A 26,257-nucleotide genomic window follows, 5' to 3' on the forward strand; every position below is an offset into this window, starting at 1 on the left:
TTGGAAAAGAAACGTGTTTTCACGATTTGTTCACGTATAATTTAGAGATCGCCTCAGAACCATAGGGAAGGCTGATTTCGTCGCAGGCTTTTTGTAACAAACTCCTAGGAGCACACGCTGTCTGTCAAAAGCTAAGCGTTATTTACAGGCGTTATTTGTTAATTGTTTGAAATATGTTTTGTGTCCGCAAATTCTTCCAATAATGTCCCGGGCACGTTAGAACGCCGTGAGATACGTTTCAATCTATGCTAATCGTCGCTGCGTGCAAAGACAACACAATCGATGCTATCAGCACGATGTATGCACCCACGGCGCCCACGTTCCATTGTGGTTCTCCGGAAAGCCAGCGGGATCCTTGGGCTCGTACTGCACTGGCATTGCCTCGGCTTGGTAGGCGGCGATGCGCGTCCTGAGGAATTCCACAACCTGTTTAAACGGCAAAAAAATGTATTGTTTGCATCTGCTCAAATATCCAGACACAGCCATGCCGTCGCTGAATAACACAACCGACTGCCCATCACGACAAGCCTTGTTCGTCATCTTTAATACCAAATCCTACCGTCACCAGTGACACCCATTAAGCTGAAATCAGGAAGGGGCCGACAGATAGAGTATCACACTCTGGTATAGAAGTTACCAACAGGGATAACTTGTCACCCTTTGTCAGGCACCTTATCACTGTTTGTAATTTTATACCATTTAAGCTGGTGCTTTACCAACACGTTTGATGTGCTAGAATAGCCATTCGAGTGCTATGGAATGTGCTTTAGCTCTTTCTACTGAAATTATACGCCATTACAAGTCCAGTGGCATTAACACGAATAACTGGTGTGATGTGGCTATTCGTATTGCGTCTTTGCACTGCTTTCTCACTGACGCAATTTATTTATGGCAGTAGTAGGCTAGTATACATCAGACACACGTGTTTGTTTTTTGCTTTCTTGGCTGCTTGTTTGTTCGTTCGCTGCTTGGTTGATTTTTGGTTTGCTTACTTTAATAAAGTCATATTAACTATGCATTAGATATCTTATTATGTAGCAGCCATATACAATTATCAAACAATAGTTTTTTCGCCAACCCGAGCATAATTGCGATCAGTTCTTACCTCTGGATGTGAGCTGGCCACATTGTTCAGTTCGCATGGATCTTCGATTATGTCGAAGAGGTGGACCGCGTCGTTCGGGTGAAACTGTCCGTTGCCTGGATTACCACATTTCAACGTTGCTCTTTCTCTCCAATCCTTAGGAAACTTCAGCCGGTCCCTTTTGTAGAAGCCTCTGAGCACTTTGGCAGCTGTCGACTGAGTCAGCAACTTATCGAGGTCGTCGTACGGACGGCCGCCGCCTGGTCGAGCGTACCTTTCGTTCATGAACCCGGTGCCATCAAGCACCAACTTGTAACGGCCCACTCGCAGAGCTGAGTTGTTCAAAAAGCGGTCGTCGATGTTGTAGAGCATTTCGACTCGAGGCGAGCCTATTCCTTGAGACAGGTACCGCCACATATCAAATCCGTCCAGTTCTCCTAGTGCGGCCACGTCGCCTCCTGAAAAAAGCACGCGCCGAATGAAAGCTAGATTAGCACGCCACATAAAGATGACAAATATAAACTTAGCTGAACCAAGATTTTACTTCCATTTTATTTTTTAATGTGATTAGCATTCTTTGCCTACTTCGGCCGTTTTCTGTCTGTCTGTCTGTCTGTCTGTCTGTCTGTCTGTCTGTCTGTCTGTCTGTCTGTCTGTCTGTCTGTCTGTCTGTCTGTCTGTCTGTCTGTCTGTCTGTCTGTCTGCCGTCTGTCCGTCTGTCCGTCCGTCCGTCCGTCCGTCCGTCCGTCCGTCCGTCCGTCCGTCCGTCCGTCCGTCCGTCCGTCCGTGGGCCAAGCTTAAAACAACTTGGGGCACTAGGTACGCGTTCGTAGCCGTGATGCTGTCGTGGTCGTTCTATCGTCTTCATGGCAGTTTTATTTTCTATCGTCATAACATAATCATCACAGCTTCTACGCCAACTCAGTGGCACATGTTCTCTAATAGCTTGGGACGATAGGACCTCGTGCCCGGTCAGGATCGCGTAGTGATCATTGCATCATTGTCACTCGACTCTCGTCATGCCGTCATCGCCACATCATCGTCGTCATGCGGTCTTTGAGGCACAGTGGTCATTACGCCATCGTCGACACACATTCGTAGTCATTGTCTTCATACCACTGTGGTGCCATCGTGGTCATTGTATTGTGGTCATACTGTCTCGCCATGCAGTTGTCATACCGTGGTTATAATGCCGCCGGGGTCATTCGATCGCCATTATTCCAACTTTGTCATCCCACTCATGTCATGCCGTTGTCTTCACGCCATTGTTGTCAGGCCGACACATCATACCATCGTCTACGTGCGGCCGTCGTCAGGCTGTCGGTTCATCATCGTCATCACTTCGTAAAAATAAGCCCATCGTTGTCAAGTCATCGTCGTCATATTGCCTTCGTCGTTCCATCGACGTCTTCCGACTCCTTCATTCAAGCGTAATCTTGCTGCGGTCATTCAGTCGTGATTACCTCACCGTTGTCATACCATAGCCGTCGTTGCATCGTTGTCAGACAGTCAATGTCACGCATCTGTGATCATGCCATAATCGTCACGTCCTCGGCACCATGCCATCGCTGTCAGTCCAGCTTCGTCCTCTGGTTATCTTCATACACTCGTCACCGTTCCAGTGTGCTCGCGCCATCTTTGTGACGCATTCATAGTTATACCATCGTCATCATTTCAGAATCCCTCTGTCAGTGACATCATGCCACCGTCGTCATGCAACTTTGTCTTTCAACCCTGCCTCAGTGGCTTAGCGGCTGTGGTGTTGCGCCACTAAGCACGATGCCCCGGGATCAAATCCCTGCCTTGGCGGCCGCACTTCCGTGGGCACTAAATCCAAAGACGCTGGTGTCCCGTGCATTGGGGCACGTTTAAGATCGCCCTGTGGTCAAAATCAGTCCAGAGTGCTCCACTATGGCGTTCTTCATAATGAAATGGTAATTTTGGCATGGAAAGCTCCTAAAAAAGCCTTTGCACTTTATTTGATGTCATTTCTTGGTCATTCCATCGTTGTCACTGTGTCATAATCACACAGTCGTCGTTTGTCGTCATGCTCATGGGCAACCTCGGCAAGCGGGTGCCATACCAACGTAGACTGATACCGGGGACAGTGTACATCGCATATAGGCGAAGCAGCAGAAGTCTTAGAATGACCACTCCAGATTTAAGCAAACGTGGCTAGCAGTACGGTGTGTAGCAACATTGATTGTATGCTCATCGCATCACCGACAATGATCATTGTGAAACTGGATCAGCTGCAATTGTTTAGTGTTTCTAATTTATGAAATTGAATTCATTATCTTTGAGCAAAACGTAATCACGAGTAATCACAAAAATGCTTCTGAGGTGGGGCCCTTGGCGGGCTTGAATGCAGTAGTAATCGCGTACGAACACATTTTTACACATATAGCTGCTTTTACAGGCAATATCTATGCAGAAAGAAGCGTCACTGTAAATATGGGCATCTTGCAAAATAGAAATAACACAGCTAACATTAAGGTGTCCATGCAACATACAAAAAGAGAAGAGAAATGCGATAGGCAGGATGGTTAACTGGAGACAAACGCCACAATTTTCACACGAAAATCTGACAGTTTTTTCTTACAACTGTGAGACATCTAAAAAACGCCGCAGACCAACGCGAAAGGCGAAGAATCGACTACGATAGCAAATTAGTGGACAGCTAGCTATACGAAGTAAGGATAGAAGTCTTAAGGGCGGTATAAACTTGTAATCATACGCATACTACGTAAATGAACAAGAGTGGTCTCACGCGCGCAGAAGCAAGATGAACACACCTCACTCGATGACCGAGGAAACTCGCTGTCCATACAATGGAGTTGTGTCATTTCATACCAATACCATGTAATAAAGCATGTATACAGCCTCTGTGTACCCTGTTTAAAGTTTGAGAGCCGCCACATCATGTAGTGACAATTGGTTCTTTAAACATGCACGGCTACATACGCCGACCATGCAGTGCTGCGTAGAAACATTTTATTTAGCTGCAACGAGAATGCTAATTATGCTCACAAGGTACGTAGTTAGACAATAAATAGTGTAGTTGGTTAAAACTATGTGTAATCATCCAACTACCTGCAGGGGGGGATATCAACTATACAAATCGAAAGCAGGAATAGTTAGGTAAACTAGCTCGATCAAATACTTCATCTGAGACAACTCTGTCCCTTCCATCGGTTCCCCGCTCTCCACAAAGCATTGAAATCTGGCTTTGGACAGGACATACGCGCCTTTATTTCCCGGTTTCTCTGTTTACCCTCCATCACCTTACCAGAGAGCAGGAAGTATCTCTTCGGAGGCCTCGGGCTGGAGTGGCCCTTAAACCATCGATCAGCTGCGCTAGGGGATCGACAAAAGGCGACCAAGGAAAGTGCTCCAAGTGCTCGGCTCCTGTGATAATGCCAGATGCTCGACACCTAGTTTTTGGATGTGTGTTGGGACGCGGGCGAGCAGAATTATGAATTTAATGAAAGGCTGGACTAAAGGAAGACCTGCCTGAAAACTGCGACCATTGGTTGGCCAATAATTTCACGAACACTCTGATGCAGTTCTTAGACGATGCAGAGTTAGAAGCTTTTATTCAACTTTATTTTATTCGTTATGCTTTGCGACAAATCCTCCCGAATGAAAGCAGAAAAGAAAAGAAAGCAGGAATCTGGGGCACAAAGATGGCTCATAATTGTTTCTCGCTCAGTAGAATGAAATAGCTGCTTCGGCGTGGGATGCAGAGCTTGATTAGCGTGGCAGCTGTACATTGCTTCTTGAAGGCGTTGCCAGCGTAACAGGCTACCGTTACTTGTGCATCTGACAGCTTGGTGCCTATTGCGCTGCTCTTTCCCGCTGCACGATCAGTCCTGGCCTCTTCACCATGCTCAGCTTAAGCCTTCAGCCAACGGTCAAGAAAAACTGAAACTTCCTGTACCACCACTGCTGAGGATCAACTCATGCCATGTCTTGCGGTGATGTGCAGTGTGGTGATTGAGGTATTAACCACTCAGCTGCTGCGCAACATCCACGCTTATCGGTTTGTGGCTTTGTGCGCCACTTAGCATTTCAGGCTTGTGGCATCTGTGGATGTATTTCTGGGGTCACAGTAGGGACGTTGAGTGAACACGCAGGTGAATATAGTGGATGAAGATGGCGCTGTACGGCGGCATCGAGAAGAAGAATCTATTATTGATTAGATTGCGGTTTCCGCTGAGGGCCTGCTGCTATCGGAGTAAGATACGAGTAGTTTGACCAAACTATAAATTAGTACGATTCCACAGTAACAGGCAGCGTGAAATTGGCTGCGTCCCTGTTAATTTCCCGCCGTCTGTTGTGTGCACGAAACTATTTTGCCGAGCGCAGCCATAGCATCATCGTTTGCAGATTGACCGCTATATTACCAGCGCTATCATGCAGCCTCTTCTACTTTCACACAAGTTCAATCTAAATAATTGCTGTTCCACGCAATTACAGATTCTCATATTCTGTTGCGCTTTCTGTTATTCTTCTGAGGAATATGAACTATAGTGAGTATTGAACCAACCTCCGATTGAGTACAGCGTGGGTACCCAGTCCGTGATGTGCATGAGTTGGTCGGACACCCTCCGAGTGTTCACCAGGAGGGGACTCCAGACGAAAGCAGGGACTCTGGTTCCTCCTTCCCAGACCGTGCCCTTGGATCCGCGCAGGGGCCAGTTGAAGCTACGGGTCGTGTGGATACCCCAAGGTTGTCCGCCGTTGTCGCTGGAGAAGATCAGGATGGTGTTGTCCAGCATGTCAGCATCACTGAGAGCTTTGAACACTTCGCCTACAGACTGGTCCAGCGCGTCCACCATTCCTGCACAGATATAAGGAACACATCACCGCGTTGGCGGTAATGACAATATATCGTCTACGATCAGTGAAGGCAGCTTGAAAATTTGGCCTTCCGTAAAACGTTAAGTCCCGAACATCCATCATGCAAACCTCTTGTCAATTAACAATGTCATCATTGTCAATCAGTTAACTCCGCGGTGGCACCTAGCAATGACATTCTTGAGGGTTTCACCCTACGTGCTCCTTCTGGTCGCGCCATGACCATTTAGCGCGGGTAGTTCACAGTTTGTTTGGTATGTATAGCAACAAGTTTAGAAGCGACTGCCAATGGCACTCATTCCAGATTTGGAACATGCAGCCTGAACACAGCGCCATTAGTTTGATTTCAGACACTGGCTATACAGCTAAATTCAGCTACAACTGTTAAAGTCATGCATTTGCATTAATTCAAGTGGCATTGCTCATAAGAAGAAAAGCCGCAGTTTCGTCCGAAAGGCGTAGCGTCGATTTTGATAGGAAATTAGTGCACAGTTATACGTAGTAAGGATAGTAGTTCTATCGACCGTATGAACTTGTAAACATAGGCACGCTATACTCGCTGACAACTTTCTGTGGCTGTGAAGGGAAAGCCACGGGAGCGTGGCTGCTGTACATGTGTTACCGCGCCAAGTAGTCAGGCAGCGTTTTACACTGCTTTCGATTGCTTGGAGCAGACGATGAATCGACGCAGCTTCTTGATGTGGCTGTTTCGCGTTTCCCCTGTGACGTAGAGCAACGATGTCACTACTGGCGCAGCTAATCCAGCACTACCTAGATAGCACAAGGCCTTTTCACTAGGATCAATGGCATCATGTTACCTGGCCCGACTGCCATAGAATCTAATGGGGATCCACTCGAGTAGGCAACAATGATTTTGACGTCACCGATTTCATCACGCCAGCCTTGTCAATGGAAATTTTGGGGCAGGTAGCATGACGTCATGGATTGGAGTAATCAGGCCTCCTACTATCTAAGTGTTGTTGGCTAATCGCGCGCCTCTTTTTAATGTAAAGCCAATAATATAAGCCAATATGCGCGGGCTTTATGTTGAAAGCGATCTGCTTTGGGGGTAGAGTTTAGGTGGGCCGACGGCTCATAGCTTTGTGTGTGCGCTGTTCTTGCCGCTCAGTTTGCGCTGAAGTGATAGGCAGCCCAAAAGTCACTTCGCTCGCTGCTGCTGCCACGCTTCCTCACGTCAGCGTTTTGACATCGAATGTTCGCCGTCATCAGATGTGATGTGTATATGTTTGCCTGTGCGTGATGGCACCATGCTTGTTAAATTTAGTTAATAATCGAGTGTTTACAAGCTGGTGCGGCTAATAGAACTACTATCCATGCTTATTATGGCTGTCTACTAGTTTGCTCTCGCATTAATACTTCGCTTTTCGGGCGAAACTGTGACTTTTTTTAACCTCCGGCTCCTTTGAAAGGGTCCTTGTGATTAAAAAAGACTGTAGGCATGCCGTACGTTTGCGCACGCAGCGTCATGATTTCCACTGTTTTGTCACTGAAATCCTTGAGGTGAATCAAAAGAAGACACTAAGACTGTAGGCATGCAATAACTTTTTCGGCTTCGACGAAACACCTGCGTTCTAAACTACAAAAGAGAAACTTGAGCATAACACCAAGCGAAAGAGCAACCGTCAACCTAGATGACGTAGCCTTCTTTGTTTATTTGAACACTGTTGCCAGCACAAATAACGGATTCTGGAGTGGCCAATTGGTTTACACGGATGGTGCTGCTCACCAGCAGGGCATGCTCCCCTACATCTTCTATGGGGTGGAATTAAAGTTAAGATACGTAACATGGGTCCAACTTGGGACTACCAATTTCTGTATTACACGTTGCTTGCCTTCTTTCCCCTGTACTAGTGCCACAAGAAGTTTATCTGTGGTAATAACGAATTTAGCTGCATGTAGTGGTTTAGCATGAACACAACAGATTGTTAGTAAGATACAAAATACTTTCCATATCAAATTACTCGCAGAGAAAGCACCAGAATAATGCGTGCGTTCCAATATCGCATGTGCGGAGTGCTTGCTTTATTATTCTTTTTGTCATTTGAACAGCTTTTAAAATCGTATTGTAACATATAGCATAATTGCACTTGCTCAGCTGGATCGGCTCAAGAGGCGGGCAGTGCTTCTGTTACAAGTTGCTACGTCCTAGCTGTTAGCCTATTTAAAACATTTCTTAGTTATTTGCCTATTCACTTGACGTCGTATGTTACAATCGAGAAATTGAAGCAGAAGAGCAATAAACCCATGTCTTCTGGTCAGAGATCATAGGGTCTTACAACTTACCAATACATCTTTCTTCGAAGTCTACTTAAGATACATTGACGTTACAATTAAGAATGTCCCAAACTTCTGATGGGCACATTTGTGAAATTGTCAACTGGAACGTGAATGTAGCGAATTTTAAGGAAAGATATCTTGAAGGTGGTGCTCGCCTTATGATTCCTGATAAACAAACTTGACAATTTCGCAATCACAACATATTCCAGAAGGTGAATAAAAATTTAATGAGTGAATATTTATTTAGCGTCCTGAATATTACGATTTATCATGCAGGCTTTTGCCACCTATTGAAGAAGTCGCCTGAGAAGGCCGAATAGCATTACCTGTCAAAGGTCTTAGGAACAAAACTTGTTCAAAAAAAAAGAAGACAAAAAGTAAGTGCTATAGTAAACGCCGTGCTTCATAGGATGTCCCAGCTAACGGTAGCCAAGATGTTCAACAAGAAACTAGGACTGAAAAAAAAAAACAATACGGTGCAACAGCCAATCTTAAGACCTACGGGGATGGGTCGATAGACCGCCAGGCCATGGCCGAACATTGTAGGTTTTATAACTGTACCTAGCAACGTGTTCCTTTTTTCAATTCTTTTCTTCATTCAAGAGCTTAGCTAATATTGGTTGGGACACATGGTATATTAGATTTCTTTATATTTTAGTGTTTACGGTGTCCTAAAACTTCTATCTAATTCCGGTATATGCAACAGCATGAAAGCTTGGGCATATTTGACTTGTGTCTGCTTTTTCGGACTGCGCGCTTTAGAACCTTCAACAATTTTTATTACTCGAGCTACAAAGTTGTGGTCGGAGTCACAACTCCAGTCACAACTTTACGAAGGGCAATTGCTCGCTTACTGTGCATAGTCCTCAGGTTTTCTTCGATGTGTAGCAGCACCTGTTTTGTTCGGCAGTGTGAATAACAATCGCGGATCATTTGTAGCAGTTATTAGAATACCAGACTAACGAGTCCTCACTTACAATAGTACCGCATGGCTATAGGTCTTGCGGCATTTCTCTGCTGACAAGCGTTTGAAGCGCTGGCCTCTGCACATCTCTACCTACACTTACGTGTGTTCTTTTCCTTGATATTATCAGGCACATGCTGTACCTCAGAAGGTCATGTGGTCCTTTCTCTGTATTCTATTCGCCATTTCACATCCCTCAGTGCAGGCCATTGAAGCATATACTCACATCTCGTTATCTCTCTCTCATTTACATTTACGCCTCATAAGTTTTGTTTACATGAACTAGAGGTGAGCGGATTGGGTAAGACGTCGAGCTGACCCGGCCCGACCTGACTACATTTACATGCATCTTGAAAACGCGTTCGGCGAGTGAACACGTGTTAATTGAGCTCGCGACGACGCTCACTCTGGCTGATACTCCAGTGTGTACATGAATCCGAGGACCGAATTTCGGCCTCACGTGCCGACTCCACCCTACTTTATTGGTTTCATTTAAACGTTCTTGTACAACATTAGCGTCTTGTTGCCTGAAACAGGAGGGCAATCTCCTTCACCTGTGATTGTTACTTAGTCTGCGCCTGAGGAGTGCGTTGTTGTAATCTTGTGCCCTTGTTTATTCTGCTCTGCAGCTTGAAAAGAAATTTATTTGATTCCTGCCGTTTCACGTGCCAAAACCACGAATTCATTGTAAGGCACAGGCACTCCATGGTGGGAAGCTCCAGAATAATTCTGGCCACCAGGGGATGTTTAATGTGCCCCCAATGCACGAGACACGGGCGATTTTTTTTTTTTTTTTGCATTTCGCCCCCACCGAAATGCGGCCGCCACGGCCGGCATTTGTTCTTGCGGCCTCGTGCTTAGCAGCGCAACACCATAGCCGCTAAGCCACCATGGCGGCTCTGGAAATAAATCATCGGCAGAACCTCATCGACATTCATCTCACGATGACTGTGGACGTTAATGCGACTAGAATTGAAACACTGTATCAACACACCATATTGCCACCACAGAGAAGCGTCATGTATGAGGCGTGCATGCAGCAGGACTATTCTCTCGCGTTTCCCTCAGGACACGCTGCAGCAGCTAGTGGCCGCTGCCACGAAGTGCCTGCGTGGGGTTTGTGGTAATATATATATATATATATATGATGGATTTGATTCTGCCCGGCACCGGAGACCCGAGTTAGCGTCAGGGAGGTTCACTGGTGAGCGGCACATTTCACAGTGACTCAAGTTGTTATACGACAGTTAGTTTAGAACCAATTGCCCACAGCACAGTAGCACAATGGTATACTAGTAGATCACGGACTAACCAGCCACCCAACTTGACGGGAAAACGGTTAGAGACCCAGCATGACAGAAAGATATGCAGAAACATAGACCCTTATAAGTGCGGGAAGTTCTCAAAGAATGCCTATCGCATTAGATGCATTTGAGTTTGCTGTGCTGTACTTTCTGTTACACTAAAGTGGTGCGACGAATTTGCCAACATATGAAGAACATTTTCGAAAAGTGCCCAAGACATTGGTACAGCTAATCCGTAAGTAGTGAATGCAAGTACAATATTTCTATTAAAGTGTCTGGAGTTTATTTCTGGGCCGGGTTTTACGAGCGAAAACCACCACTTGATTTTGAGGCACGATGCAGTGAACAATTTCGAAACAGTGTACAACATCTACTGAAAGGTTATTCAACGTGCAACCAATGCATGGTACGTTGGCGTTATTGCATTTCGCGCCCATCGAAATGCGGCCGCCGCGGCTGGGATTCTCACCCGCGCTCTCGGGTCTAACAGCGCAACACCTTAGTCACTAAGCCACCACGGCGGATGAGAAGTGCCTGTGTTACATTCACTTGGTAATACGATAAAATACAGTAAAAGAAGAAAACCCTATTTAAGACGCTTCTTGGGAGGCACGGCTTTATTTATTTACAGCGCTGGTAAAGAGCGATAACTATCGTAATTGTTGATTAGAATGCTGTCTTACTCATATAACAATCATAGTTCTTTCTCGTCCCGACGAGTGTTAGGGGTCTGAAAGGATGTTGCAGTGAGAGCTAGCTGAATATTCGACCACTCAAAGGCAGGCTACGTGAATTGGAACGTAAAAGTAGGAAGTAATATTTGTAGATTGTGGTACCAATGGTTAAGGTGGGTCTAATTAGCCATTTCCCGATATTATACACGTACCGATTCACTGCAAGGTTTAATGTCCCAAAGCAACACAGCGGCTTTGAGGAATAGCGTGTTGGAGGCCTCCGTATTGTTGCTTTTTACTACGTGAGAATCTTTAACCTGTAATTAAATGACTGCGAAAGCCTCTTGCATTTCGCCTATATCTGGTGCATTTCGCCTCCATTTCGCCTCCATCGCCTCCAACTGGGGAGCGAAGCCGGGACATCACGCTGAGCTGCTCAAAGTTGTTGCCACCGAGCCACCGCGGCGGGTAGAGTCCTATAGAGTGCACGTTTTGAGCGGACAAGGAACTCATAACTGTACGAGACGCGGCGTGGTCTTTCGTCATGTCCCACACAGCGGGGGCGAAGAACGCGTACCGCGACTGTCCTCTGTCCTGGCGGGGGACTTGACAAACGCGTACGAAACATTATGAAACAAGAACGAATTTAACAGAGGTGTTTGACCGTGAACCTTGCATGAATCGATGAGGCTTGACGGCGTCTGACCAAAGCCAACATGTACGATGGCAGGGTTTAGGTTGTGGACGAAATAATTTCGAACTGAACGGTGCACTCTCACCTGCGTAGATTGTTCTGTTCTTTTCTCCAATGTAGGGAAACTTGTCCACGTTCTCCTGCGGTGCCTGAAGCGGTTCAGGCTCTCCGGCGCCGTGCGGTGACTGGTGACTCAGCAGGAGAAAGAACGGCTGCGGAAAGAAGAACAATAACTGCGTGAAGTTTTTGAAGGCGCATTCGATAAGTCAGTGGTTGCAAGTCGACTGTTCTTGAAGACTCGTTTTTTTAATGAGTGGTCATTGATTAGCGGCACAGACAGAATAATTAGTGCTACGTTATATGTTTAAATGCTGCAAAATATTTTCCTTGAGCTAACTGGTAACTCATCACGCTCATAAAGAGCGAGCGAACGGGGGAACAAGAAAAAGAAGGGCTATAGAGGTGAAGCATTAAGTGAAGCTTAATTTTAATACGCTCATGCATAAATGCAACCTATTAGAATTGAATATATACGAGAGCCACTCAAATGATGGGGTCGCATCCTTCAACGAAATTATACATGCATAATTTCGTCATTATATTATTCGATATCAAAACACGCTTATACAATAGTAACTCAGGAGAAATACAACGTAACAAATACCTTTTAAATTATCTTCCTTCTTGTTCTGGTAGACCGTCTTTATGTAACCGCTAAATGACTGTCTACCCGCATCGTTACGCCCAAGGGCGGAAATTGTATCTCGTTTGATGATAAATGCCTTAGAGAGAGAGAGAGAGAGAGAAGGGGGAAAGGTCGGGAGGTTAGCGAAAAGGGAAAAACCGGTTTGCTAACCTACACTGGGGGAATGGGGAGGTAAAGAGATATGACGGTAGAGAGGCATATATAAATGGGTTGAAGCAGGCAGAAAAGATGTATACGGACTAACAATAACAATTTAAGGGCGTATCATCGTATCATATACAGCCGCCACTAGAAGTTCCGAGCTATGCGACATAGCATTCTTAGTTTTTCCTGTCCTTAATTACCTTTGTTCTGCGATACGGCCATGAGGTCACATCTGCCCACCTTTGACTTATTCCTGTTGCTGATGAGGTACTGCGCTCTTTTCGTGTACAATGTCGTGGAATATGAACCATTTTCAGAGAACAATGGTTCCATGTTGAGCCAGAAGTCGAGACCCGTGTGGTTTTCCTGGAATAAATGCAGAGACCGCTGCAACTTGCATATATTACACAGCTTAACCTATTAGAAAGAAGCATCCTCCATGACGCTTGGCAAAATATAATAAACATGCTCTAGCGTGCTATGCACCGAAGGGGAGAAAATGTACAACATTTTGCCTGTGTTCTTTCTTATTTTTCTGGGTTGTCATGAGACATAATGACGGAATGAGACAGAAAAGAAAGAAAGGCAGGGAGGGTAATAGACGCACGTCTGGGTTGCTACCTTGCAAGGGGAAAATGAAACTACACACAACTATTCTGGCTGACTTCATGCTGATACTTCAAAATCGGCTCATGAAATACATTCCACAAGTCCATCATTCACAGCCTTCAACGTTTAGCCACTTCGTAACTTCAGTCTTTTATGTTCACTTCCGCGAACTGGCTTTGCCACAGGGCTTGTCTAAAGTTGATGGCCAACATCAGCTGCAGACGCAAGAGTGGGGAGCATTTCGGACGCAGGACATTGTCTTGATATAGTTAACCTTAGGACAAATTTTACAAATAAAGAATCGGTGGCACTCTATGTACCGTCTTCGACTGAGTTTCGAATATTATTTGATGCAATTTTCCTTTCTTTTGAGTTCGAAATTATTAGATGCGTATCAGTACATGCGCTGCGACAACAGAAGTGTCCATATTATTTTAACTAGAAGTGAAAATGCTCTGTCGTAGAACACGTATCACGTGCAAAAGTCCACGTACATAGGTTGTGCTGTGCCTGTAGTAGTCCTCTTCTCCATTGTAATAGCCGTAAAAACTGTCGAAGCCCCGGCATGTCGGAGTAAGACTTGTCTTGTAGTAGCCGACGTCCCACTACGTAAATAAAGTGTATATGTAGAGAACAAAAGGGGGTGGGGGATGGGGGAGAGCTCTCTTTGATAGAAACTAGAGATGCTTGCTTGGCGGCACGTCTAACCTGTTGCTGCAGGTGCATGCAATGATACATGATATGATGCACGCAGGAAATTGGACAGGTAGATGTCACACACAAAACGCGCAGCATCCAACATACGGAAATGAAATGTCTCGCTGAGACAAGTGTCTCGCAGAAAAGTTAAAAGTGCTTTCGTAGAGCTGGATGCACAGGCGGCACCTGTCCACTGCCCGAGTACATGTACAGTACATCATGTTACCAGTAATGTACCTATATATCATAAGAAGCCAAGAAACACTGACCCCAAGGACAACATAGGGGAAATTACATGTGCTTAATAAATGAAATAAAGAAACGATGAATTAATGGAAATGAAAGTGGATGAATAAACAACTTGCCGCAGGTGGGGAACGATGCCACAATTTTGGCATGGAATCGTTCCCCACATGCGGCAAGTTGTTTCTTCATCCACTTTCATTTCGATTAATTTATCGTTTCTTTATTTCATTTTAATATTAAGCACAAGTAAATTCCCTTATGTTGTCCTTGGTGTCAGTGTTTGTTGGCTTCTTATGATATGACTAATAAAAACGGGTCCCTCGGTTAACGACCTTTCTCCTCGATAAATTAATGTACCTGGACTGACGGGGGACGATATGACTTACAGAAAAGGAGTTGCAGTTTCGCCCGAAAGGCGAAGCACCGATTACGATAGCGTATTATTACAGAGCTGTACAAAGTAACGATAGTAGTTTTATCAGCCATATAAACGTGTAAACATTCGCTCACTAGGTAACTTAACAAACATGCACTCACGCTCGCACGCAAGCATGAACACATCTCACTCGATGACTGCGGACAGTCAGTGTCAAAAGGCTGGCGTTAGGAAAAGCGGATGCAGCGGCGAGCAAATTCAATTTCGTGCTTCCTGTCGTTTCGACGCGAACGAAGCGGGAAGAACACAGCGCACACTAAGCTATGAACCTTCGGCGTGCCTATAGACTCTGTACCCAGTGCAGATAGCTTTCAAGAAAGGGCCCATGGAGCTGCGCTCAGCCGCGACACGTAGCCACTGCAGGTGTAGAACGCTCCCCTCCAAACCCTGGTTCCTTGCACGCGATGGAAGAGTGCGCGTTTCCTCCCCACTTCCTCCCATGCGCTTGCGAGATTCAGCCATCATTGTCGGCTCGCTCTCGCAACCTTGCAGTGGCACCCACAGCGTACGGCGCACGGCCACGATGTTATCGCACTTGGAATACATACAGAACATCTCAGCGGTGACGACAGTGATGACGGAGATGCGCCTTGAGTGTCCATATAATTGCTATCGCAATAGAAGATAAAGGGAACAAGAGGAGAGAAAGAGAAAGGAGCTCAAAGTAGAATGTGTACATTCTACAGCGCTTGACCCAACGACGTACTCTGCAAGTTAAACTTAGCCTGTAAGATAATAGAGCGCTCTCGGAAGAAAATATTCTTGGATCATGGCCTATGCATTCTTGCGTGCCAAAAGGCCACAATGGCCCTACTGCACTTTGTTAAGAATACTGGATCGTACCAACGCTTGTAACAGCGGTGCTTCGTCTGCGACTGTGAATGAGGTACTCTATTTTCTTTTCGATCCTTACATATTCTTCCCCTTTCCCCTCCCTCTTCGTTTTTCTCTTTCTCTCTACAGCGCTAGGCGGCGTTCTTAAGGTCTATTATATTGACCTGTAGATGTTAGAAAATTTAGCACCGCAAATGTAGTGTTCTGTGAGGAGTTATTTTGAGGCAAATGGTAGCGATCTTTTCGTTCTCATAAAGGGCGATTGTGTAGTCTCTCAATGACAGCGCATATCGGTTCGACACATATAGGGTGTGGAAGATTGCTTCTGGTTGAAGGTACAGTCAACCGATTTTTTAACAGTACTGCACGAGCGTCGATTGGCCGGCCGGTTAGCTCATGTTCGTCTGCTTCGCTCATCCTACAAGGATGACACCACCCCTGTCACGATTAACACAGTGGAAGCTTGCGCCACGTTTGAAGCTAGATCTCCTTTTGATAATGCACTCTTGCGTTGTTATTTCTTGCCTATGATACAGTTACCTTTCAGCTTTAAACGTTTCTTATTAGAGCGAAGCTTTATATGGCTAGCCGATTCGTCCGTCCGTCTGTCGCTTCTACGCCAAAAACTACTCCTGCCCATAGCCATGTGCCTGCGCGAAAAAAAGAAAGAGTGGTGCCGATTGGCTACACCAGTAGGCCACACGTCATATGTACCTGTGGAGCAGGCAACTTTCGATAAGCTACGCCGCGGGCAGAACCGGGAACAAGGTCGTCTACGCCGTGCCGATGCTGCAACCCGGCCACAAGAGCAGGTTCGTGCAGCCGAGCGCAAGCGCCAACTGCATACCGAGGATCCGGCAGCCTAACAAGCCGTCGTTTATTGAACCATCAGGATTAACCCAGTGCAATGCCTCCTTTATTAGATGCCTGCCGCGTCGCTAGTCTTCCCATTGAAGCGGAGGTTCCCGTAGTTCAGGGTAGTCGCAGAGAGACGGCGCTCGCAGCCGACCCACTTCCTGTTGCGGAGGAAATGACGATTACTAGGCTGGCGCGCGCTCGACCAATCGCTTGACGAGAGATTGTGGGTTCTGCCTCCGGGATTGCAACAGACGCCGCTAAAATCTCGGAGGCTGGGCTACATGATTTAGGTTTTCAGCGGCCACCGCAGCTAGCGCTCGCAGCCGACCCGGGTTAACCCGGGTTAACCCGGGTGGGGAAGAGTAAAGAGGAGAGGGGCAGGAACCAGCTTCTCGGGTCACGCGGCAGGCATCTAGTAAAGGAGGCATTGCCCAGTGATAAACACCGGGGCCGCACGTTTCAGCTTCGCTGGCTAACCATCTGTATGGAGTGCTTGGGCCGTGTTTTTCCCCTGTACATGTGCACTGCAAGAGCACACGTTAAAAAAAGCAAAAGAAAGGACACAAGCCGGTGCCACAAGCTCCTGCTGTGCGTGCGCCAAATCAATCGCGCCAAGGGCTGCGTCCTGTGTGTAGGAAGAACCTAGCAGACGAAACTTGCACTTCGAGTGAACTTGGTGTGCACGCGCTGCTCTAGGTGTTCTGGTCGCTTCGCGCCGTTAGAAGGCGCTAGCTAGCCTGCTGGCCAGTCGAAGCTCGCGTCGTCTATTTCAATAAGGAAGGCATATACATATTAAGATAATGGAAACAGAACCTACAAGTTGCGCCCAAGTCTGAGCTAGCAACAGACCATTGGCATCATCTCCACGTACCCCCTGGGATGCACTTCTGATCCACCTCGCCTTCAGCTTGTCGTAACAGTGGCAGATGTGTTGAACCCTCGCACTTCTGACGACGCACATATTAAGAGCGCAATCTGTACTCCATACACAGCTAGCTATTAAATTGCTACTGACACTGAAACTCTGTTTCCGCGTCTGAGGTGATGCCGTGTTACATCAGTGGCGAACCAGGCCACACTGAGGCGGTCATTTATCTTGACCAGCTGGCATTTCACTTGGCATCAATACCGGTCACATGATTGAGATAAACATTTGATTTTGGTTTAAAGTAGCTTGAAAACGTAGTCATTTGTGATAGCTTCCTGTTTAGCTCATTTAGTTGAATGAACTTCCCGGAACGGCGCAGATGGCGGTCTGAAACCATACATCGCAAGGCAGTTTTATAGAGCTTGAATGTTCCTGTACTTGGTATCCGTACGGGATTTCCTTACTAGCTTCGTGCTGCCTTAAGGGAGATGCCCCACTTTCCCCCTTTCATTATTTTCACCGCACTTCCAACTTCCATAGAACAAATATGGTTGAGGAAAATTGAGATGTGCTATTTCTCATTGCTATCGCGAAAGGATTTCGTATGGATTCCCTTCGTTCGCACCTGGCTGCAGCTTACACCTACGCTGACTGCCTTGCCTCAGGTTCAATGAATGGGACAACACCGGAACTGACAGCGGTGACTACACCTACGCAAATTATCGATTATGTCTGAAAATAAGGAGAATATTGCAGCGCGAACCTTTTAAATTGGCATTGTAGGAGCATAATGAGTCAGTGCTACATCGCAATCAACAATATCAGATGAATGATGGCGTAACGAATAAGTCACCTGGCGACGGAAACCTTAGACTTGAATCGTAGCTTGCTAGAAACTGTAGTTTTCGCTAAACTGTAGACCCCGTCGAGGTGACACAAACACACCTGCATGTAACTTACTTATTTATTTATTTATTTTTAGAGATTATAGGCTAAAATACACAGAGAATGCTCCTGGTTGAGTTCGCATGGCGGGCAGAGAATTGCGAGTTTGTGTTTGAGTAAGGCATGATCAAATGTAGATGCAGCATACAAGAAGCAATAAAATGGTGTCGTCGAGAAAGAGTGTTACTTATCCCTTTTTTTAAAGAAACCTACCTTTCCAACGAGGTGGGTTTCGTATTCGATGTCTCTGAGATACTGGGGCATTAGGCGCACGTCCAAAGGTAAACCCCATGGATCGGCTACGCCAATCGCGAGTCCTTGCAACCCTGCATGGTACGGGTAAACTGATCATGAATGAATGACTACTCAGCATGTTAGTTTTGAGAAGTTTACTGAACGTTTTACTTCACACTCTTTAATTCCGGTTAGTCAGTTGGACCGCAAGCGGATAAACAGAAAAAATGAACACATCGTGACGTTGACAATTGTATTGTGTTCAGAATACGATAATATGAATGTTCAGAACTCGATAATATATGCGTCCCTCGCGTCCCCGGTCCAGTAATCAAGGATGAAAAGCATGTTTATTTTTTTCCAGTCATCATTTAGGCACCTAGCAGCGTAAGAATGTGTGCATGCGTTTCGCATCCACAAAATAATTTGGACCCTCTCTGAGTCCGACCGTTACATGTCAAGCGATAACAACGCTATCGCAGCGCGAGAAACCCTATCCACGTAGAGCAATGCCTTTTCCTTGGTTATCATGACAGGCAAAAACCGGCTGTGGCGAATGATTGCTCCATAATAATCCTCTATGAAATCTCAATGTCACTTGTCCCGCCCTCACGCATAGCTAAGCGCATGTACATGTACAAACAAGCATGCGTGTACATGTATACATGTACGTTTCCTTGCATTTTCTTTTACTATAGTAACGTCACCTGTTCGTATGGCATAAAGTCCAGTGAGCAGGGCCGACCTCGACGGCGTGCAGGATGGCTGTGCGTAGTAGTTGTTGAGTATGATGCCGTCTGCAGCCAAGGCATCCAGGTTTGGCGTGGGGATCTGAGAGGACCCATGAAAACTGACGTCGTCCCATCCCTGCGATCAGCACCGATGTCATTTAGGAGTCAGAAGATAAGGGCTGCTCATATTCTGAAGGGCGCGATATAACCGTTCGCAATATATTCCTGGCTACGTAGAGGCCCTTATTATGTGTCTTCCGATATTTATGGAATCTCTGGAGTAAGATCTACAGCAATGACGCCGTAGCAAATAATATCTAGTTCAGGAAATAAAAGGGCTCTTAAATGAAGCTTCTCCTGTATGGCGCAAGAAACGTTAAATAAAAGCCCGAATAGCCAGCCCCGTTAGTCAACGTGCACGCACGCCACATCCAGTTGGAGTTTGGCGTTGGTTCATGGCTGCTTCGTAAACAGATGTGAATCCCGCAGAGCCTTGCTCCTCTTCACAATCCGCGTCGAGGATTACCCCTGCAGTCAACTGTTTCACTTTGTCATTGGAATGACGCAATGATGATTATTCTAAACAGGAAGTCACTATAGCGAGATGAATCTTAACATCTGAATGGCACCTGTAACATGTATCACATTGAATGAAGTACTCAATTTAGGTGCCCTGTATATCAATACTACAGTTTCAAAGCCTTCTAAACTCTAGTCGGGCTCATTGATTCAACGAAGTGAGCAATGCTACTCTGTGAAACATTGAGCGAGTAACGGCCACCGTAGGCAAGTGAGCTTTCATTACAGATCCTCTGTTTTTCTAATGTCTAAAACCACAGAGAATGGTAGCACTTATAGGTTGAATAAGACTATCCATTCCAATATAACAAATTACATATGAAAAGGCCGCTTGAACAAACTAATTATAGGAATCTCGCCAAAGCGTTAGAACCCAGAATTAGGAATAACATTGAGAAAAATGCCTGCAGTGGAATACATTCAAAGGCTGATTATTATAGTGCTTCAGTTGTTTCCTTCTTCGTCCCAGTCTTTTCACCCGCTTTATACATGTTACGATGCTACCAGCAAGGTCGAACATCAATTCCTGTCTGATTGTTTTCTTCGAAAGTTACAGAATTCACGAACTGCAAGGGTTAGATATTGAAGTTACCTCGAATTTTATTCTAGGCCTATTCGAGATTACCATTTAGCCACCGCTCAGTGCATGTTCCCTCTGAACCTCGCAGCGATGTTTAGCCGCCAATAGATTAGGCACTAACGCAGTCTGTTCTACTATTCCGGCTTAAAGCAGAGCTTTCTTTGCCTACTTTGTCGTGCTTGGCGTGGCTGCCTGTCTGCTAGGTGTTATTGGGACGGTTGCTACGTCAGAATATATATATATATATATATATATATATATATATATATATATATATATATATATATATATATATATATATATATATATATATATATATAGAAGGTGGACATTCGTCGATTGCAAATGAATGTACCCGTGAACAGGCTGATATAACACTCGTACGCTGACCAAGTACGCGGTACTCTATTCCGCGCAACAAGAAAAAAAATGACTTCCTACATAAAACAAGGAACATGAATCTCGCAGGCATCTTTGTATCGCACTGATCATGGTATGCTGAATTAGACATACAGTGATTTTTGTTTACTCTATCTTAAGTAATTCGGCCATTCGGTTTGTACAAGCTAGGTGTGCATGTTTTTGGCCACTTCTCCATGTTCAGTACATCCCCCTGTGGCACAAAAGTTACAGAATCCCCAAATTTTGCGTGATAAGTGCCGTTCCTTTCTCTGCATGCACCTGTCATCACCATTCTTCCCTCGACAAGCATCATACATTGCCTTCGTAATTGAGACAACGCTGAGTATACTTCTCACACTCTGCATCTGCATGACTTGGAGTTTGTATTTCTGTAAACTTGTGCGCGACTTAGTGCATAAACACAGAAAGCACATGACAATAAATTACGACCTTGGTGATAGATAAGCACAAACATTCTATTACATTACACGTAATAGTTCCTAAAAGTGTATAAATCGTGGTTAGTTGTAAAGCCCTTATTTAACCACTTAGCTCAAGCTTTTCTTCACATGGATTCCAACATGTGCGTTGGATTGACTGGATTTACATAGCTAGGTGCCTATGTCATACCTGACTGCAGAAAAGATGCAAATCGAAGTGCGAGAAAACCTCTGAACGAAAAAGTTTGGTTTCTAGGACAAGGCGAAGCGAAGTGTATGTCAGTGACTTAAACGGGGATTTGAAACAAGCCAACGAATGCACTGATAACAACCCGAGCCGCCTTACTTTGCGAGCAATGGTGCACTGCCGAAGGGTGGGCTCGTTCCACATTGGTGTCACATCTGTGGGCATTAGCTGTGTTTACATGAACTAATTGTCCTTAAATAAAGCATTAGACTAAATTAAAAAAACAAAGAGCGCATCAATAGGACCGAAGATAGTTAAAAGAATACAGGCGTGCTGTTTTCTTTCTCTCTTTCTTTGGTCTTGTCGTGGCGCTGTTCTTTCTCGGAATAACCAACTACCCCAACTTTTTACTCTTATGCATTAAGTACCGTGGGTTCTTTTCTCGTTTTTCCGGGTACATATGTTGTTGCTTACAGTTAGCATTATTAGCTATAATAATCGAGTCAGCATTATTAGCTATAATAATCGGGGCGGTGACTGCAAGCAATGCTGTTTATTTCTGAAAGAGAAAGTTCAATACTTGCCAGGCTTTCTTTATAGACACTTAGTTCGTTTAAACATAGCTAATGCTTACCCGAAAAAGTGAAAAATTATACTAAGAAAAGAAGGCTATCAAGCAGTCTGAATCTGAGAAATAGTCCTCCATTATCTAGGCTCTAAAATAAAGCATCTCAAATAAGCACATAGCGCAGTAACGCTTTTCTTGTTTCGATTTGCAGGTGAAATAGTTTTTCTTTAGAGCATCTCGACAGCAAACAAAAAAGGCTTTGTAGCATGTGTCCACGTCACTTTCCGTGTTTCTTGAAGAAAAACATTTGAACCGTGTCATAATATTTGGTGCACGCGTACCACTCGTTCCCGCAAGGTAGTAGGAGTAGCATGTCAGGCGAACAGCCAGGCTAACATCTCCAGCATATAATTAAAGGTTGAGTGCATGTGCGTGTGCGTGTCTATCTCTCATTCCTGTAGCTTTAGGTGTAAAGAAATGACACTGATTCTCTATGCGCGACGTCTGAACATAGTGGGCTTTCGACGCCCCAGACACAAGTAACATGCAACACAATTTAAAACAGTCAACTTACCAGGTCGTCTGCTAAAATGAACACGACGTGAGGTGGTCGTTTGGCGCATCGCGCCACTGGCATTAGTAAGAGCAGCAGTGCTAAGCAAGGAATGCCGGCCATTGCTACGCTGGAAAAAAGAAAAAGGATTACGTTAGTACGCACGCCTTTGCCCGTGGATTATTCAAGTTGATCTAAATTGTTTTCGCTCATTCAGTCATGCAATCGGCGAGTTTCTGATCTCTAAAGTATTCGCGGTGCCCCGAAGAGGCGATCTGGATTGGAATGGCGAGCATGCATGCAGCCTGAAAGAGACTCCCGCTGGCTTCAAAATATGCATAACTGTCAAGGTAAGCAGAGCTGCCACAGATGAAGAGCGCGCTAACGTTACGCGGAATTTCATTATATTGTCACGAAAAGACAATGGACGATGTACCCGGCGTCGGCGAGGGAGACGGTTGTACAAGATGGCGTGCAATAATTTATGTTGTTGTTGTTGTTGTTGTTGTAGCCTGTGGCACGTGTGGCTCCTACCCACGATGGGGGATTGGCCAAGAAATGGATGGATTATTCCAAAATAATATATAGCATAAATTTCCTAATATCTATGGGAATAGCATTGAATAGGGTTGAATAACCGGCTAAAATAAAATCAGAAAGGTCATGTTGAATGAGAAATAATTCATTTAAAAGTAATAATAAAAAATAGAATTTAGCAGGGCATTCGTTTAGATTTTGTAAGGAATGTTTGGACATCGAAGCATGCATCCCTGTGGCTGAAACCCAAAGTGGACGCCCCGAACGAAAGAAGTGCAGGTTCTGTCAAGTCCAGGCCAATTCTTCTAAACGGCATCTCCAACAATCTTTTTCTTAACGCAGCAAAGTGGCGACAAGATAGAAGAAAGTGCTGTATCGTCTCCTCCTCCTCACAAAAAGAACAAAGGGGAGAGGGAACCAAACCCGACCTGTGTAAATAGAAATTTAGGGAGGGAATGCGGCAAGCGTAATTTGGTGAGGCAGACCTCAAGCATCTTTGTATAACAAGAATCGCTATGCCAGGGAAATGCCAGGTGTTTATACTCTGGAGAAGCTGTCAAATGTGGGTTTGATAAGGCTGATCTAATTGATCTCATCCGAAATCTTGCCGCCGTGATCCGTGCTGTCACTGGTAGAATAGGAAGAACAGGGCCGGCTAGTGATGCATGTGCCAGTGAATCGGCAGTTTCATTAAAAAACAAACCTTTATGACCAGGCACCCAAATCAAATGAATACATAGCACATGGGCAGGAACTAGTAAGTGGAAGAGTTTTAGCATGGGTAACTCATTAGTAGCGGTAAGGCAAGAGCATACAGAAAGGGAGTCAGTAAGAATAGCAGCCGTTGTAATCATTGGGTCTAATTTACGTAAAGCTAGGATTACTGCTAACAACTCGACCAGAAAAATAGGCACAAAATCAGGCAATCTTAAAGAAAAAGACCAGTCGAGCGCAGGACAAAATATTCCAATGCCAGCTTTTTCCTCGCACTGTGAGGCATCTGTTGCAATGATGATGTTTGTTGCTAGGGTGCTTAGGTGGTCTTGCAACATGGCATTTAAGATGCCGTAAGGGAGTAGTTTCGCGTGGTTCAGGAAAATGTCGTCGAACCTGATCTCTGGGTAATTTGAATGCGTATTATTAGGAAGCACATCACGAATTTGTACATTTAGTGGGTCTAGTAATGTTTGCACAAATATAATCTGTGGTCTATGAAACCTGGGCCAATGAACAGGAAAAAATAATTCTGGATCGGAGATGAAAATAATTTGAGGACGGTTTAATGGTGATTCATATAGCCTTAAGAAGGTCTGAACGGTCAGAAGGTGAAATCGGCATGATATGGGTGGGATTCTTGCTTCCATGTATAATACGGCATTTGCAACGTATTTTGGAAGGCCTAAGCACAGACGTAGTGCCTCTCGTTCTAACAAAACTAGCGGCCGAAGCTTGTATGATGGAACACCTGAGAATAAAACACACCCAAATTCTAACACCGGACGAACGTACATTTTATATACCATCAAGAGGGATTTTCTGCGCATACCTGTTCTTCGATTGCGATTCGGCCTGAACAGCTTGTGGGTTGTTCAGCCGGATGAATCCTCCGTTCGAGGGCACCAGCGCGACAGGGATGCTGCTAACACCGCTGCGGAAGAAAGATTGCAAAGGCAAATCGTCAGGAGAAAGGGAGGCTGACCAAGGGCTGGTCCCTCGCCCAGGAGAGTATTTAGACATCAGTGCTGATTCAATCACGAAATAAGTCTTACAAAAATTAGATAAGTGAGATAACTAGGTCTAATCCACCCAAAACTCAGCCAAACCACCAAGCAGGATCCAGCTTGGGCACACCGGGCCGGAGAACCGAACGAGTCCACGGGGCTTGTCCCAGGGCGCGTTCGCAGCTGCGTTGCGACCTTGAAGGACAACGAGAAGCACTCCGCCCGAGCTCCGAGTGGAACACACAAGAGGTGAGGCAGCGGCAACTTCTAGCTTAATTTAATTTAATTTAGTTTAATTTAGTTTTAGTTTAACTTCTAATTTAAGCCGGCGTCCTCAGCTTCTACCTCTTCTACTTCAGCGCCCGTCTCTTGCTGAGCGCGTGTTCCAGTCCCAACTTCTTTCTTTCAATGCTGGCTCGTGACACCTAGCGACATTACTCCCCCGCCAAAAGAAAGGCATCGACCCGATGCTTACTAAACTAAAAGGAGGAAGTGTGGAATTTGTATGATATTGAATTGGCGTCGCCTTAACGCGCGAAATACGGCTTGAGGCGAATAACATGCACTATCTCTGAGCGGTGCTGTCGACGCCGAGGCGACGCGGAACCATGGGGAATGACTTCATTGTTCACTTCACTAACGCGGCGTATCACTTTGTAGGGTCCAAAGTATCTACTAAGGAGCTTCTCAGACAACCCCTGGCGACGGACTGGAGTCCACACCCAGACTTGGTCACCTGGCTGGTACTCGACGTGCCGATGTCGAAGGTTGTAGCGTCGTGCGTCTGTACTCTGCTGCTTCGCGATGTGTATGCGCGCGAGTTGACGTGCTTCCTCTGCGTGTTGAGTAAGTTGCTCGGCGTCGGCAGTAAGTGATGCGTCGGTGTCGTGCGGGAGCATAGCGTCTAGCGTGGTCTGGACCTCGCGCCCGTAGACAAGACGGAACGGTGTGAAGTGTGCGGCTTCCTGAATGGCGGTGTTGTACGCGAATGTAACGTACGGCAGGACTTGATCCCATCTCTTATGCTGGACGTCCACATACATAGACAGCATGTCAGCAATGGTTTTGTTTAGCCGTTCCGTCAGTCCGTTGGTCTGTGGATGATAGGCAGTCGCCTTGCGATGCTGCGTGCAGCTCAGCTCGAATATGTCCTCTATAAGTTGGGCTGTAAAGGCAGTGCCTCTGTCGGTGATGACATGTGAGGGGGCACCATGTCTGAAGACTATGTGCTCGATAAAGAACTGGGCAACTTCGTAGGCCGTGGCACGTTGTACAGCTTTCGTCTCGGCGTAGCGTGTTAGATAGTCCGTGGCGACTATAATCCACTTGTTTCCGCTGGCTGACAAGGGAAAGGGTACCAGAAGATCCATGCCGATTTGATCAAACGGCGCGCTAGGTGGTGCGATGGGTTCGAGTAACCCCCCGGGCTTCAAAGACGGCGACTTCCTGCGCTGACACTCACGGCAGCTTTGCACGTAACGCTTCACCGTGGTAGAAAGTCT

At 45.7% G+C, this 26,257-nt stretch overlaps 1 protein-coding gene across 6 annotated transcripts; it reads right to left on the reverse strand.

Annotated features, from left to right (window-relative positions):
• On the reverse strand, positions 1-25,133 carry LOC135906972 (arylsulfatase B-like). 6 transcript variants are annotated; one of them, XM_065438621.1, is made up of 11 exons: positions 24,861-25,133; positions 24,581-24,682; positions 22,519-22,622; positions 19,165-19,324; positions 18,437-18,549; positions 13,832-13,942; positions 12,969-13,094; positions 11,964-12,090; positions 5,634-5,927; positions 1,106-1,542; positions 1-426 (listed from the first exon to the last, which is right to left on the reverse strand). In XM_065438621.1, the coding sequence occupies exons 3-11, from the start codon at positions 22,618-22,620 to the stop codon at positions 289-291; spliced, it is 1,608 nt and encodes a 535-aa protein (XP_065294693.1). In that variant the 5' UTR covers positions 22,621-22,622; positions 24,581-24,682; positions 24,861-25,133; the 3' UTR covers positions 1-288. The 6 variants fall into 6 exon arrangements, with proteins under 6 accessions (XP_065294693.1, XP_065294688.1, XP_065294692.1 ...); XM_065438616.1 differs by having other exon boundaries at positions 22,519-22,627; XM_065438620.1 differs by having other exon boundaries at positions 24,858-25,133.
• Between the last annotated feature and the right edge of the window lie 1,124 nt (positions 25,134-26,257).

The sequence above is a fragment of the Dermacentor albipictus genome, chromosome 1 (genome assembly GCF_038994185.2).
Source record: "Dermacentor albipictus isolate Rhodes 1998 colony chromosome 1, USDA_Dalb.pri_finalv2, whole genome shotgun sequence".
Lineage (NCBI taxonomy): Eukaryota > Metazoa > Arthropoda > Arachnida > Ixodida > Ixodidae > Dermacentor > Dermacentor albipictus.

What these genes read in the sequence shown, in the direction of transcription:
- LOC135906972 (XM_065438621.1), bottom strand. Translation starts at nt 22,620, where the DNA reads ATGGCCGGCATTCCTTGCTTAGCACTGCTGCTCTTACTAATGCCAGTG. An exon ending in TCATTTTAGCAGACGACCTG is followed by an intron (nt 19,325 to 22,518) that starts GTAAGTTGACTG and finishes TGCTGATCGCAG; the next exon opens with GGATGGGACGACGTCAGTTT. An exon ending in AAACCCACCTCGTTGGAAAG is followed by an intron (nt 13,943 to 18,436) that starts GTAGGTTTCTTT and finishes TTATTTACGTAG; the next exon opens with TGGGACGTCGGCTACTACAA.